The following is a 14,970-nucleotide window of genomic DNA, read 5'->3' as shown; positions in this document are numbered from 1 at the left end:
TAAGTTTTTCTTATCAAGAGTAGCGCAAGAGTAAGACATGAATATTATATAAAAGAAGCCATGTTAAACATTGAACTTTCTATTAATGGTTGAAAAAAAATTGAATTGAACTAATTGATGCTAAAAACCTCAAGGTTATAGCTTTATTACAAAAAAGATATAAGAGTAAAATTCTTGAAAATTACGTGTTTTTTTGTCAAAAATCAATTGTTTTTTATTGCGCTCTGGAATTGCCACCCATGGCTTCTATTGAGACAGATAAGCTCATTTTAAATGAGGTAAAGTTATGGAGTCACACATCATTGGTAAAGTTTCTCTTACTGAGAAACAAGAGCATAGAAAGTTCAGAAGAAGTTTTAGCTGCAAGGTATCTTAGTTATTATAATTAATGCAAGGTATCTTAATTCTTTATTCAAAATAAATAGCTATTTATAGCACTAGATACCTATTTATTGTATTTATTACTCTATATTTATTATATTTATTGTTCTATATTGAATGGTACTAATGTAATCAAAAATACAATAAGTTTTTTAGTGAATCATATATTTTAGATATCATGTTTATTAATTCTTACATATAAACTGCCATTCTTTGTACAAAGGGATTGACATATTTGTAATTGCAGCACAAACGATCAAAATATCAGTTGCATGTAGAAGTAAAATTAAGGGCAATTCATTACTTATAAGATAAAAATGTTCTTAACCTTTATAACTGTGATTGTGATGTTCCTTGCCAACCAGATGGTACAGTAAAAAATAAATGTTAAGCAGTGCATTTATCATGCAAATCAAACCTTATATCAAACCACATTCCATCGTTAATGCTTTGCCTGATATTCAACTCGTATAACATTCTGATTTATAAACAATAAAAGAGTAGTAGAGTTGAATTAAATTTTGTTTATTTAGATATCTGACCTTATATAGAATTCCAATACTTTTAGCCAATTTAATAGAAATAAAGTCGATATGATACTTCCATGTAATGTTTTCATCAATGTAAATGCCTAAAAATCTTGTGACCGACTCCTTTTTTATTTCAATTTTATCAATAAAAAGTTTAGGTAAATTATTTGGTAAAAAACGCTTTTTTGCAAGGGAGTAGAATAGGATCCATTTTGTTTTGTCAATGTTTAAAGTTAATTTGTTGCACTTAAACCAGTTGGAGATGTGATTGAGTTCTTTATTCATATTTGAAAAAAGCTCATAAATGTCACTGTTTGACAGAAATAAATTAGTATCGTCCGCAAAAATGATACTCATAAGGTTAGAAGCTTTGTTTAAATCATTTTTATAGACTAAAAACAAAAGTGGGCCTAGAATAGAACCCTGTGGAACACCACATTTTATTTCAATTAATTTTTCATTTTGAAAATATTCTCCATAGAAAAGAAATTGTTTTCTATTTGTCAAGTAACTTTTATACCATTTTATTAATTTGGCATTAATTCCATAAAATTTGAGTTTCTTAAGTAGAATTTTGTGATCGACCGTGTCGAATGCTTTTGATAGGTCAATGAAAATATCTAGTGTATATTGTGATCTACCAAATGAATTGGAGATTTCACAAATGAACTGTGTAATGGCTTGTTCAGTTAAACAATTTTTTTTTAAACCGAATTGATTTTTATATAGAAGTTTATTTATCATAGATTAAGGTAATTGTATGTTCTATTGTATATAATTCTTTCTAAAATTTTTGAGAAGGTTGAAAGAACTGAGATAGGGCGATAATTACTAATATTTGATTTTTTTCCGTCTTTGTAAATTGGAGTAACTTTAGTTATTTTTAATTGATCGGGGAATACACCTTGCTGTATAGATGCCCTAAACACTTTATAAAGAATACATTTTAAATTTTCAAAGCAATCTATGACTATGTTGCCATTTATTTTGTCCGCACCTGTAGCTTTGTTTCTCTTAAGAGATCTGTAAGCTCTTTTAAACTCAATAAATAAAACAAATATATATGAACCAAACGAAATTGCAAACGAGTTTAATAAATATTTTATTGATATAGGAACTAAATAGGCAAATAAGATTCCTATTACGAAAAAAACTTTTAGTGATTTCCGAGAGCCTATAAATAATTCGCTTTTTATAGATAATTTATATTAAGACATATCTTTTGATGAATAATATGAATTTGTTTTTTGTTTTCCTGTTATTTCTTTCACCGTTCTCCAAGTATTTTTTGAGTCGTTTTTAAAGTTACTTATTAAATTTGAATAATAATTTTTTTTAGTTTCTTACGAATTTTTTCAAATAAATGTTGGTAGTTTTTATATTTTTGTTGGTTTTCATCTGATTTTGTTTTTAAATATTTTATATATAGTTTCTGTTTGATTTTAGAGGATTTTCTAAGTCCTTTGGTAATCCATGGACTATTCAAGGTTGTTTTTTTTGTTATTTGTTCACAAAGTGGAAAGTTAGCATTGTATATTGAGGAGAAAGTATCAAAGAACTTATTATATATTGTATTTGCGTCATCACTAAAGTTAATGTTTCCAATGCAGAAGTGATAATTGATATTGAAAGGATTTTATATTGTTTTCGTTGAAGACACATTTTTTTAATATATTTTGTCTTTCGGGGTTATTAGAGGATACAGTATGAATTGTAAGAAAAATGGGGAAATGATCGGATATGTCGGTTTTTATAATTCCTTTTTGTAATTTCTTATTATAAATATCTGTTGTAAAAATATTATCAATCAACGTCGTTGAAGTTTTGGTTATTCTAGTAGGGCGATTAGTTAAAGGAAGAGCTCTTGCCATAAATATTTCATCATAAAAACTTTTTACTTTTTTATCTTTACTATAAATTAGACAGTTCATGTTGAAATCTCCAATTATAAAAGTAATTTTGTTTTCTTTGCTACCTTTGTGAATGATATTATGCTGTAAAAAGAAACTAAGATTTTCAGACGCACCATCTGGTGGTCTATAACAGCAGCTTAATATAATACTTTTTTTTTTATTGTTTAAAATTTCAATAGTTACGATTTCTTTATCACCGTCAGAAACGCACATATCATTCCTAATGTGATATACAATGTGTTCCTTAACGTAAATCAGAACTCCTCCACCCCGTTTATTTGTTTGTCTTTCTAACAAAATTGTTTCAAAACCTGGAAGATGGAAAATATAATTATTTTTAAACTCATTCGAAGAAATCCATGTTTCTGTTAAGCAAATTGTATTTAAAATATTTTCAGTTTCATCTAAAAAATCACAAAACTTTTCAAAATTTTTACTTAGACTTCTAATATTAATGTGAAGGATTCTGATTTTTTGATTTTTAGTGCCGTTTTTATTAAGAAATTCTTTTAACTTATTGGGATAAAGATAAGAACAACGTGTGTTCACATCATTAAAAAAGTTGACATCTGGATCTGAATTAAGATCTGATTTTAAGTATTTATCATGAAAATTAAAAGTAAAGGATTCGTAGTCATCCATTTTTGTTTTTAAATTTGATTATAGAATATTAAAAGAATTCTTTATAATTATAGGTCACGCGTAATTAATTTATTGTAAGTTACTTTAGCAAACTTACCTTTCGCTCTCAATTCCATCGCCTCTTTGAAAAGCTTTCTTCTTAAATCCATCGCTAAAGTCTTCGTTAACGTACAACTGCTCGTTCCAAAGCTTCATCGTCGTATATTTGTTTAACACTAGGGCTTTGTCTTTGTAGTTTTGAAATCGAACAACTATTGATCTGTTTTTTCCTGTTTCTTTTCCAACTCGATGAATTCTATCTATTAAAATTTTTTCTTGTATATTAAGCTTTGTATTGAGGAATTCTTTGATTTTTTGTTCACTTTCTTCCCAAGTTTCATTAGCTTTATCTTCAATCCCAACAAATCTCAAGTTGTTTCTGTCTTCTAGTTCGGCTATTTTTTCTTTTATGTTATTGTTTCCATTTTCAATATTACTTATATCTGGTGATTTTTTTGACTCTAATTTTTTTAATTCTGTAAGTTCAGTTATTATTTTATGATAGCTTTTGCTTATAAATTCAACAGCTTTCTGTACCTCAGATAATTCTTTTTTTAACGTAAAGTTTTCATCTTTTAAGTTATTAAATTTAATTTCCATTTTTTCTATCCGATCATTAAAAATTTTCATCATAATATTCTCATGATTTTCAAGGATTTCTTTAAGTTGTGCTGGTGTAAAGTATTTCGCCATTATTATAAGTTTTTTTAAAACGCTCTTAAAAGCACGTCCGTTCGCAGTGAAAATTGCGGTGAAAAAACTTATCATCAAGCCTTATCATCAAGCCTTAAAAACTTATTATCAAGCCCCTTTGTGAAATACAAAAAAATACAATAAAAATTTTACATCTTCCAATATTATATGAAAGAGTGAAATAATCTCTTGTTGTTTGGCTTTTATGACCATATAAAGTTTACAGCCCCCTCAATTTGAGGTAGGTGTAAACTTGATTTTTTTTTTTTTTTTTTTTTTTTTCCGTCATTTTACACATTTTACAATGTTATTTATAAACTTAAACAAATATATATAATTACAAGCTGACTGGGGCAAGTAGAAGTCAAAATGACTTATCATCAAGCCCCTCTGTGAAATACAAAAACATACAATAAAATTTTACATCTTCCAATATTATATAAAAGAGTGAAATTAATAAGTTTAAAAAAAAAAAAAAATTTGAAGGTTAAAAAAGAACTTAAAGTTAAAAAAATAAGAAATTTAAGATTAAGTTAAAATAAAAAATCACATAAAAAATTACAAATCTGTACATATTTGTATACATATTCAAGACAATAAAAAAAAAAAAAAAAAAATTTAATTTGCTACATATGCATATACATATTCAATACATTATTAAAATTAAATAAAGTACATAAAAAATTAAAAATACAAAATTATTTCAATTTTTTTCTAAAAAATGAAAGAATGTACGTAATGTTTAAATTCAGTAAGTGTTTTTTCACAGTTCTTTTAAATGTAGCAATAGATTTTTTTTTTCATATTTTTGTCAAGAACCGAATTCCACAAGCGTGGTCCCCGGCATATAGTGGAGAAGTCAGATTTTTTTAATGATGTATGTGGGATGTAATAATTACTCATTGAATGTCTTGTTTCATATTTATGATTAATTCGAGTGAAACTTTTAAAAAAATATTTTGGAATCATTTCATTTTGAAGTTTACCCATAAATAACAAGTTATGGCATATATTTAGTTTGTATTCATTTAGAGCATTTATTTCCTTGAGTAACAGCTCGGCACTTTCGTATCTATTTGCGCCCAAAAATTAATCTACTTGCTTGCTTTTGTTTTGTATAAATAACTTTTAGGAGAGATGAATGATTGTTTGCCCAGGCAATATTACAATAGTTAATATGACTATGTATAAATGAAAAGTATAAATTTTTTAAACAAATTTTTTAAAAGATGTTTTGTCTTGTACATAATCCCCAGAGCCTTTGATACTTTGTTCTCGACTAGCTTTATTTGGCTTTTCCAATTTAAATGCTCATCGAAAATTATTCCTAGTATTTTCATCGAAAAAACTCTTTTTATTTTAATATTTTTAATTGTTAGTTCAGGTAATTTAAGTGGAAGGTTCTCGGATTTAGATGGCTTAGCAAACAAAATATATTTCGTATTTTCAATATTTAATGAAAGTTTATTTGCTTCAAACCACTCATTAAGATATATTAATTCTGTGTTTACAATTTAAAAAATATTTTTTAAATTTGAGACAGAAAAGAAAACATTTGTGTCATTAGCAAAAATAATATAATTAAGTATTTTTGAAGACAAATAAATATCATTAATATAAATTAAAAACAGCATGGGTCCAAGTATTGATCCTTGGGGAACTCCGCAATTTATTGATTCAAATGGGGAACATGTTAAGTCATATGGTACTCTTTGTTTACGATTTTGTAAAAAACATTGCAGCCACTTCAAGTTGAAATGAACTACTCCATAATTGTGTCGTTTATAAATAAGAAACTTGTGGTTGACAGTATCAAATGCTTTTGATAGATCTAGAAAAATTCCGAGTGTGTAAATGTCGTTATCATAACCATTTAAAATTTGGTTTTACTGCAAGTTCCGTGGAATGGTTGTTGCGAAAACCAAACTGTTTATGATAAATGTTGTTTTTTTTCAAGATAATGTACTTGATAAATTCATAAAAGCCGAACAACAAGAGGTTAATGAATCAAATTCGTCGATGAATATAAGTTAAGTTTGAGATTAAAAAAAAAAATTTGACTGATTGCCCTCCTATTACAAGGATTTTCTTACATACAAATATAGGCTTAGTTGGGTGCATTATATATATATTTTTTTGTAGTATAACATTTTCAACTTTTAACTTCTCTATTTCTAAATAACAGTTGGTAATTAATTCATAAAGTGTTAAGATTAAAAAAAGAGTATTTGAGTCAAAATAATTTAATTTAATATGAATTTAAAGGATCTATATTACACAATTTAAAGTATTAATTTCTCAGCCAGCTTTTCATACTAATAATATTGTTTGAGAGAACAAAGTGCATTTAGTATTTTCAATTCATTTAAAGAAACCTTAAAAACTGTTGTTTTTAAACTTGTTTAAGTGCTTGATAAGATTAACACTGCTGTCTTTACTTAAAATATGAATTCTGTGCACTGTTAGCAAAAGTTTGAGATGCAACTATGCATAGTTTATCAGTCATTATTAAACAAATTTTTTTTTTAATATTGTCAAACAGTGTATTTGGTTTGAGTAACAGCATATTTGGTTTAACTTATTAATTCTTTGTTTAACATGACTGCATTACTTTTTTGTGTTGTCATTGGTTGTTCCAACCACTCAACAGAACTTAAAACGTAAAAAGAAAAGTTATTTGTGAAATTTATAAGTATTCAAGAGAAGATTCTATTTGCTGCTGTACTGAACCATTAAACTTATTCCTTTTCCTACTGAAAAAAAGACAATTTGTAACTTCATCTTATTGTAAAACTGCAGCTATGATTACAGCTGTAAATAAAGTAACATTAGTAAAATAAACTAAAATTAGTAAACGCACTACAGTAATACATAATAACGTTTTTCCTGATTTTTCTCCTGAAATTTTGTAGGCCGGGCAGAAACGGCAGAAGATCGCCTGCGTCTGCCTTCATATTGCTTTGTTAAGTATTAAAAATATTTCAAATTTTAAAAATATTAAAATATAATCAAAGTTTTTGTTTAGTTCCATTTTTGTTAATGTAAAAAAAGTTTGTAATTAAAGATTTTTTAAAAATGCTTTGGCATTATTTTTAACTCGATATAAGTTCAAATGGCCAGTATAAGAATTTCATTAACAGCATGTAAAAAAAAACTGTTTTTATAATTGCACTTTTAACTTAGTATCTAAAATACGAAAAATATTTAATCAAAGTGAAGATAATAGATACAAGGTCTCATTTGTGAAATTCTGAAAGATATTTTTTAATTTATAGCTTTTTATTCGATTATAACATTTCACTTACAATCATTTTACTTTATATTGCTTGGTAACTAAAGGGTTAATAAACATTAATAAAAATTTGTTTGTTTAATTTTGAATTACGCGGCACAAAAACAATTAAAAAAGTCTTTTATGGTCACTTTCTTAGTTGAAGCTATTTCTTTTTCTATTTTTAAACTTTTCAAATTAGGAAAAAAATGTTTCACAAAGTAGAGTAACAAACTTACTTTTTAAGTGGTAAAGTAAGCAGAAACACGCCACAATCAGAGTGTTAGCCAATCTAAATGTATATTAAAATAGAGTTTAAAAAATTTGGTCAAGTGTAACATTCTTTTTAACAATTTTTCTAACAAAAAAAACGTCAGCAGTTGTTTTTTCAAAACAACTGTTGCTAACTATTGTTTTTCTGATGTATTTCTGATATGATACAAAACATTACAATATAAAACCTAATAAACAAATACTAAAATCTAATCAATTTTATTTCATCCATAAGCTTTTTTATCTAGATACAAAAAAGCCAATAAAAATGGTTATACACAACAAACATAAATAAAGTAAATATAAAAACATTCAGGGATTTTCTTTAAAATGTTAAAAAAAGTAAAAGTTGCCAGCATGGTCAGAGGTGTAAGAGCCGAGCCATTCAGTGTAATGAGTATTAAAGTCATCAATAACAACAATATTAGCAGAGGGGTAAAGAGAAAGGTTACGGTCAATTTAATCAGAAATTAAATCTAAATAAGCGCAGAGGTGCTATATGGGAGCACATTAAAAAATGGTCGGAAAATTTAAACCTCGTTTCTCAACAAGTAGGTAAATTGATGCGTAAGCATACGCATAAGTCAATTATTTGACTATTGAAGTTTTTGAATCAAATGGTAGTAGCCATCAATATGAAGATCTAAAGAAAGAACAGTTAAATTTTAATTTTCCTCACAAAGAGCAAGCAAGTCTGGTGAATTTTGCAAAAGATAACATCCAACTTATGGAATGTTACTTTGAAGACCACAATACTTGTGAAAGATATATAGAAATAGTTAGTGGTGGTGGGTGGTTTTTTATGTTTAATATTTTTGGTTACTTTAAGCATGATTTAAGTTAAAGATTTAAGTTAACATAAATAATAATTTTTTGATTGTACGTCTAAATTTATGAATAAAGTAAAATCAAGCTCATCAATTACCTTTTTTGTGTTAATGAGTTAATGAGTTAGAATGAGTAATAAACATCCAGTAAAAAAAATAAAGGTACTAGATGATAGAGTTTCACTTTCTCTATTAAATTATGTATCAAACATTGCGATAGCACTTTTATTTTATTTTTGTTTAAGTATTTTCTTACATATATGTAAAAAAAACGAGTGTGTCTAAATTTATGAAAAACACTGTGTCATTATTTCAGAAAGTAAAACCTTAAAATGTTAAAATGCTGCAATACTGAAAATAAAATTTTATTAAAAACATTTTGGTATATAAAGATTTTATTTTTTTTAAAACTTTATCTGTTTGACGAACAAACTTTCTTTATAGACTTTAAAACTTTGTTCTCATGTCGCTTTGCGACTTAAGAGCTCATTTTGCAAGTGCAACTTGTCCGTAAGGGCTACTTTTATATGAAACGAAAAAGATACGCCCCCGAGTTATAAAATAGGTATTTGTAAAAAAAAAAAAAATTTTAACCAATTTCAGAAGATTCTGTTAAATAATTTCTTAATTTTTTAAACATGCTCCTTTTATGTAATTAGTATTCAATCCATCATATTATTTAAAAAAATAAAAAATTTTATAGGATAAATTTTAAGGTCCAGCCAGGCGTTTAAAACACCCAACATTTTTGCCCAAAATGGAACTGGCAGGGACCCTAAAACTTATATATATATATATATATATTTTTTGCTCAAACTTATTTTCATATAAATGGTCAATTTATAAATCATTTCGCTAGTTCAATTTCAAAAATTGATAAAATATGAAACACCCTATTGCATAAGGCTAAATTTTTAACTAGCATTTGCAAAATGAACATCAGCGATTTTAAATGTTTTGTAATATTTGGTACTGGAAAAAAAAATTTTGATTCTAAATATCCTTCCAAATATATATATATATATATATATATATATATATATATATATATATATATATATATATATATATATATATATATATATATATATATATATATATATATATATATATATATATATATATATATATATATATATATATATAGACGGGTTGGAATTGTTTTGAGTTTGTCCGTTGATGTACGCATGCGCAAATTCTTGGCAGTCAAAACAAATTGTTATGGGTTAATTTTTTGCTGGACTTCGTATTAAACTTCTGAAGATGTGGTCAAAATCTTTGTATTTTACCATGTTAAACAGTAGTGATTTTTTTTCCCAGCAAAACATAACCAATAAGAAATTAAGCAAATTTACAGTAGGCTATTGAATGTATTTGGTGTAAGCGTAAATCTATCAGGAATAAAAGGGTAGTTTTCAAACCTTGTTATGTAATTATAACATCTTATTATAAGACAAGAGTATATCAGAACTTGCAGAAACTAATGTTATTGCCGCATAAAGATAAATTGTATTTTAGTCCAAGCAACTTAAAATAAAAAATAAATGAAGGCAATTAAGTAAGATTTTGATAAAACAAAGTCAATAATTATTTGTTAACAACAGAGCTTTGTGTATTTTGTTATCTTTAGTACACTTTTACTGGTCAAAAAAAAGAAATCTTCAAAAATATTTTAAAAAATAACAAGATTAGCACAAAAAAGACACATCTCTAATTGTAGACACAATCAATATAAAAAAAAATTACTTTGATTTTGTTAACGTTATTTTGAAAAAGGAAATATTTTACGAAACTTTTTTATGAGAACTAGCAAAAAATATCATAAGTAACTTTAACTCATATACCAAAATATCCTTAAACCAAGCCTTTAAGGTCTTTCAAAAAAAAGTTTTAAAACAAAAAACAAAGTTTAATGGAAAAAAAGGAAAATATTTGAAGCTTCATAAAAGAATTGATAAATAAATGTCTAAATCTTTAAAAAAATCATTTCAAAGGCAAAATTAAATACCAAATCATATTTTTAACAATATGTGGCTATGAAAATAAACGTTTTTTATAAGCCGAAATACATTGCAAAATAATCGTGCAGACAGAAGAACCCTATTAAACATAATTTTATTTCAAGCAACTGTTGCATATCCAGGAACCAACTGGAGCTTGTGTAATTTTCACACAAGAATAATGAAACCACTCAACTTTACAACCTGGTTTATCACATGCTATCATTGGTTCAAAACAGGGTCTTTATAAATACAGTAATACTTTTGTTTATTGTCTAAACATAAGTCATTTTTGTATGTAACAACTTCAGGAGGTAAACACTCAATGAATAATTTCCGGAGCAAAGGCATCATTTCATCAATAAACTTTAAGTCTCTTGTAACTCGAACTAATAAATAATGATTTGAAGCCCAAACAAAAAAATCACAATATTCTTTATTTAGAACATATAGTTAACCCTGCACTTGTGCATAATATTAATGATTTTTCTTCATGTTTTCAAATGAATCAATAGGGAAATTTTTATCTGTTTCCCAATTCACTAAACCATTTAGATAATTGAATGGACAGTTTATTTCTAGCAAACCGACAGTATGGCAAGAACAGCTTACTATAGAGTCAGGTGAAGCTCCTAAGTATGGTTTATTGTAGCTCCTAAGTATGGTTTATGTGAAGGTCTGAAGTTGTCAATTGGAAGTTTTTGTGTTTTTCTTTCATAATGGTTTCATAGTGTTACATTCCATTTCTTTGCCATGAGTTAAGGAAGGTGTGTTATGTGCTTTCGTATAACACATTAGCTTATTAAGCAATGACTTACTTGAGTTGTTATATTTGAAATGCATAACTTTATAAAAATTAGAGGCTGTAATTCTCCCTGCTCTGTGAATTTTCAATGTACTGGATAAACTCTACAGTTTAGTAATTTCAGATAAAAAAATCAAATGAACTTGAGGTGTAAGTTAATTTGTATTTTTTGTATTTTAAAAAACATCTCTATTAAAACAGAATCATCTAAATTAATTGCTTCAATCAATCAAACAGACTTGTTAAAGGTTCTGGACATAAATTTTCTTCTGTCTCATCAGATATCAATATACCGTCAGTATTTTTCTAAGACAATACGTAATTAAAATACACTGCTTTAGGCATAACCTTTGGTTGTTCTTGAACTTTATCTAGACCCAATTTTTTTACGGATTCTTCTGCATTGATGGAATAATTTTTACAGTACTTTTAGCTGATCTTATTTCACATGGTAAATCATTACATTTTGGTCTATTAAAGGATATATTTTGCAATGATTATGCTTCAGCCTTTCTCTTTACTTGGTTCCATTGATACAGTTTACTAGTAACAGCAGTCTTATTGGCTTCAGTTCGATCGTTTATCGATTGGATACTGGTCCGGTAACGTTTCCTTGTTTGTTAATGTTAATTTCTTCTTGTAATCTAATTGATCACTACCGTTTAACATGCTAAAATACAAAGATTTTGACCACATTTTTAGAAGTTTCATACGAAGTCCAGCAAAAAATTAACCAACAACGATTTGTTTTGACTGCCAAGACTTTGCGCATGCGTACATCAACGGACAAATTCAAAACAATTCCAACCCGTCTATATATATATATATATATATATATATATATATATATATATATATATATATATATATATATATATATATATATATATATATATATATATATATATATATATATATATATATATATATATGTATATATACATATACATATATATAAGTATATATATACATGTTTATATACATATATATAATATATATGTATATATTTATATATATACATATATATACATACAATAATACAAGATGATCAAACATTAGAAAAAAAATTAGCTATTCCTGTGGGAATCTAATAAAATTTCAAGTTTTTGCTTTAGTGGTACCCATAAGCTTGCAAAAGCCTCAGTGAGAGGCTTGGGTTATTCTGGGTTATTGGGTTATTAATACTGTTGACCAGTTTTCTAACTAGTTTTATATCTTTAAAACCTTCCTTTCTTCGAGAAACTTTGTTTGAGAAAATTGTTGAATAACACGACTAACGGTGTATGGATGTATTTGCAACGAATTTGCTATTGAATTGTAGCTACTATTAGGATTTTGTAAATATTTGTGCATAATTTTTTCTCTTACGTCTTCTTCTTTTGTCATTTTTAAAACTAATTTCAAGTTAAATCCAAAAACTAACATATTTTTTTGAAACCACACAACACGTTATTCTACCATACTAAATAAACAAAATAAGTAAATAAGTTCAAATTGTTCAAATATAGTCATTTATATATTTTGGAGAATTTTGGGATCTTTCTGAGCAACAAGGGGCTGATTCTTCAATAGTAATTCCATTAGGATTTGTTGGAGAGAGAGTAGAAGTGTTTTAAGATCTTTTTGGATGGAGAGGCTCAGGTGAAGGGAATGTATCAGTTTCATTGGAGTTATTTTTGTAGTTATTATTTCTGTCATTATCACTGATTATATCAGCCATTGGTGCGAGATGTCTTGTAGCAACAGTGGTCTCACGTCCATCAGGCATTCTTACATGAAAATATTTACTAGTAGCCTTTAAAAGCTCAATCTCATCAACCAGAGGTTCATATTTGCTGTGTCGAACATGCTTTTTAAGCAATACAGGATCCGAATTAGTTAACCATGTAGGAACAGTGTCCATTAAAAGAAGGTCGACTGAATCTGAATAATCGTTCATGAGGTGTAGCGTTAGTAGAAGTGCAAAGTAAGAAACACATTAAATGAAGGACATCGGATAAAACATGTTCCTAGTCTATGGTAGGTAAATTCTTTGATTTGAGAACATGCAAAATTCCTTTTCAAATTATGCTATTGTATTTTTCACACTGACCATTACCCTGAGGATTATAAGGGGTAGTTCAGGTTGACAGCTCGAGAGAGAAAGAAAATTGCGGAGCTCTGTAGAAATGAAGCAAGTGCCTCGATCTGAATGTGTATAAGCTGGCATACCAAATAAAGTGAAAAGTTGAGTTAAACATTTAATTACAGTTAAAGTAGAGATATCATGACAAGGAAATACAAAGGGAAATCTTGAAAATTCATCAACAACTGTTAAAAAATATTTGTTGCTAGATGAAGACAGAATAGGTCCTTTAAAATCCATGTTTAGTCACTCAAATGTTTGAGTAGATTTTATTAAGGTGTGGTTAAAAATGCTTACATAGTATTTAGGTTTTAATTCAGCACAAGTTTGACACAAAGAAATGGTTTTTTTTACATTTTTCATGTAGCTCCTTAAGAGAAGATCCGTTTATAGTCATAGAGCAACAAGAGCAAGAGAGGGCATCAGTAACAAAATTGTTATGTCCAGGGCAATAAACTATATCATAGCTGTACGAAGAAAGTTCTATCCTCCATCTCAGAATGTTGTCATTCATAACTTTTCCACTCTTGTTATTGTCAAACATGAAAGAGACAGTGTTGATCAGTGGCTAGAGTAGAATGCCAACCAACAAGGTAGTGTTTCCATTTTCGAAGTGATTCTACAATAGCATAAGCTTCCTTCTCAACAGAAGTATGTTTTTTTTAGTACGTAAAAGTTTGCGAAAAAAGAATGCAACTGGTCCTCCAACCTGATTAAGGGAAACAGCTATGGCAAAATCGGAGGCATCTGTTTCCACTTTAAATGGTATACTTTCATCAATAGCTTGTAGAGCTGATTGAGAGATCAATTCTTTATTTCATTGAAACATTAAATAGCTTCAGTATGATGGATGAATTTTGTCAGAAAAATGTTAGATATATTGGGAGTAGTATGAGAACATACCAAGGACTCGATGGTGAGAAACACTATCAGTGGGAGTCAGCATTTCATTTAATGGCTTTAAGCAATCTCGATCAAGAGAAAAGAGCCACTTTTTATAATAAAACCTAGGAAGGTTATACATGAAATTGACAATATAGACTTTTCTTCATTGAACATAAACAGAGGCCTCAAGAAAGTTTTTAAATTAAAATCATGTTTTTTTTTAGATGTACCACATACAAGTAAGTACCTAGATATACAAAGGTGTCCTCTAATTTTTTTTCTTGAATAAACTTATCCATGATTCCTTGAAATTGTGCAACAGCATCAGTGAGACCATAAGGAATTCTTTTAAATTGAAAGATGTCCATTGGACTCAAAGGCAGTATAAGACTTGTCACTTTCTGGGAGAGATATTTGGTAATAAGCACTTTTAAAATCAAATGTGCTAAATAATGTATATTAGCACATGTATGTTAGGTAAAGGATAAGTATCAAGTAGTGTAAAGCAAGTTATAGTTTGTGAGTAATCAATGACCATGCGTTTCTTATGTCTTTCATTCCTGGTTTGTGATTACCATGGAGAGTT

At 27.5% G+C, this 14,970-nt stretch overlaps 1 protein-coding gene across 2 annotated transcripts in view; it reads left to right on the top strand.

The window, feature by feature from the left end:
• Nucleotides 1-14,970, top strand: part of LOC136080874 (uncharacterized) — a 110,164-nt gene that overhangs the window by 40,185 nt on the left and 55,009 nt on the right. Inside the window, exon 1 of one of the 2 annotated variants that reach the window (XM_065798232.1) lies at nucleotides 313-395. The exons of the other annotated variant lie outside the window; for it this stretch is intronic. Coding sequence (XP_065654304.1) covers nucleotides 389-395 — 7 coding nt within the window. The 5' untranslated portion in view covers nucleotides 313-388. Of the gene's footprint in view, nucleotides 1-312; nucleotides 396-14,970 lie in introns of those variants that run through there. 2 annotated transcript variants of the gene reach the window in all.

This window comes from Hydra vulgaris, chromosome 05 (assembly GCF_038396675.1).
Source record: "Hydra vulgaris chromosome 05, alternate assembly HydraT2T_AEP".
Lineage (NCBI taxonomy): Eukaryota > Metazoa > Cnidaria > Hydrozoa > Anthoathecata > Hydridae > Hydra > Hydra vulgaris.
This window is presented reverse-complemented; position numbering and strand designations above follow the sequence as displayed.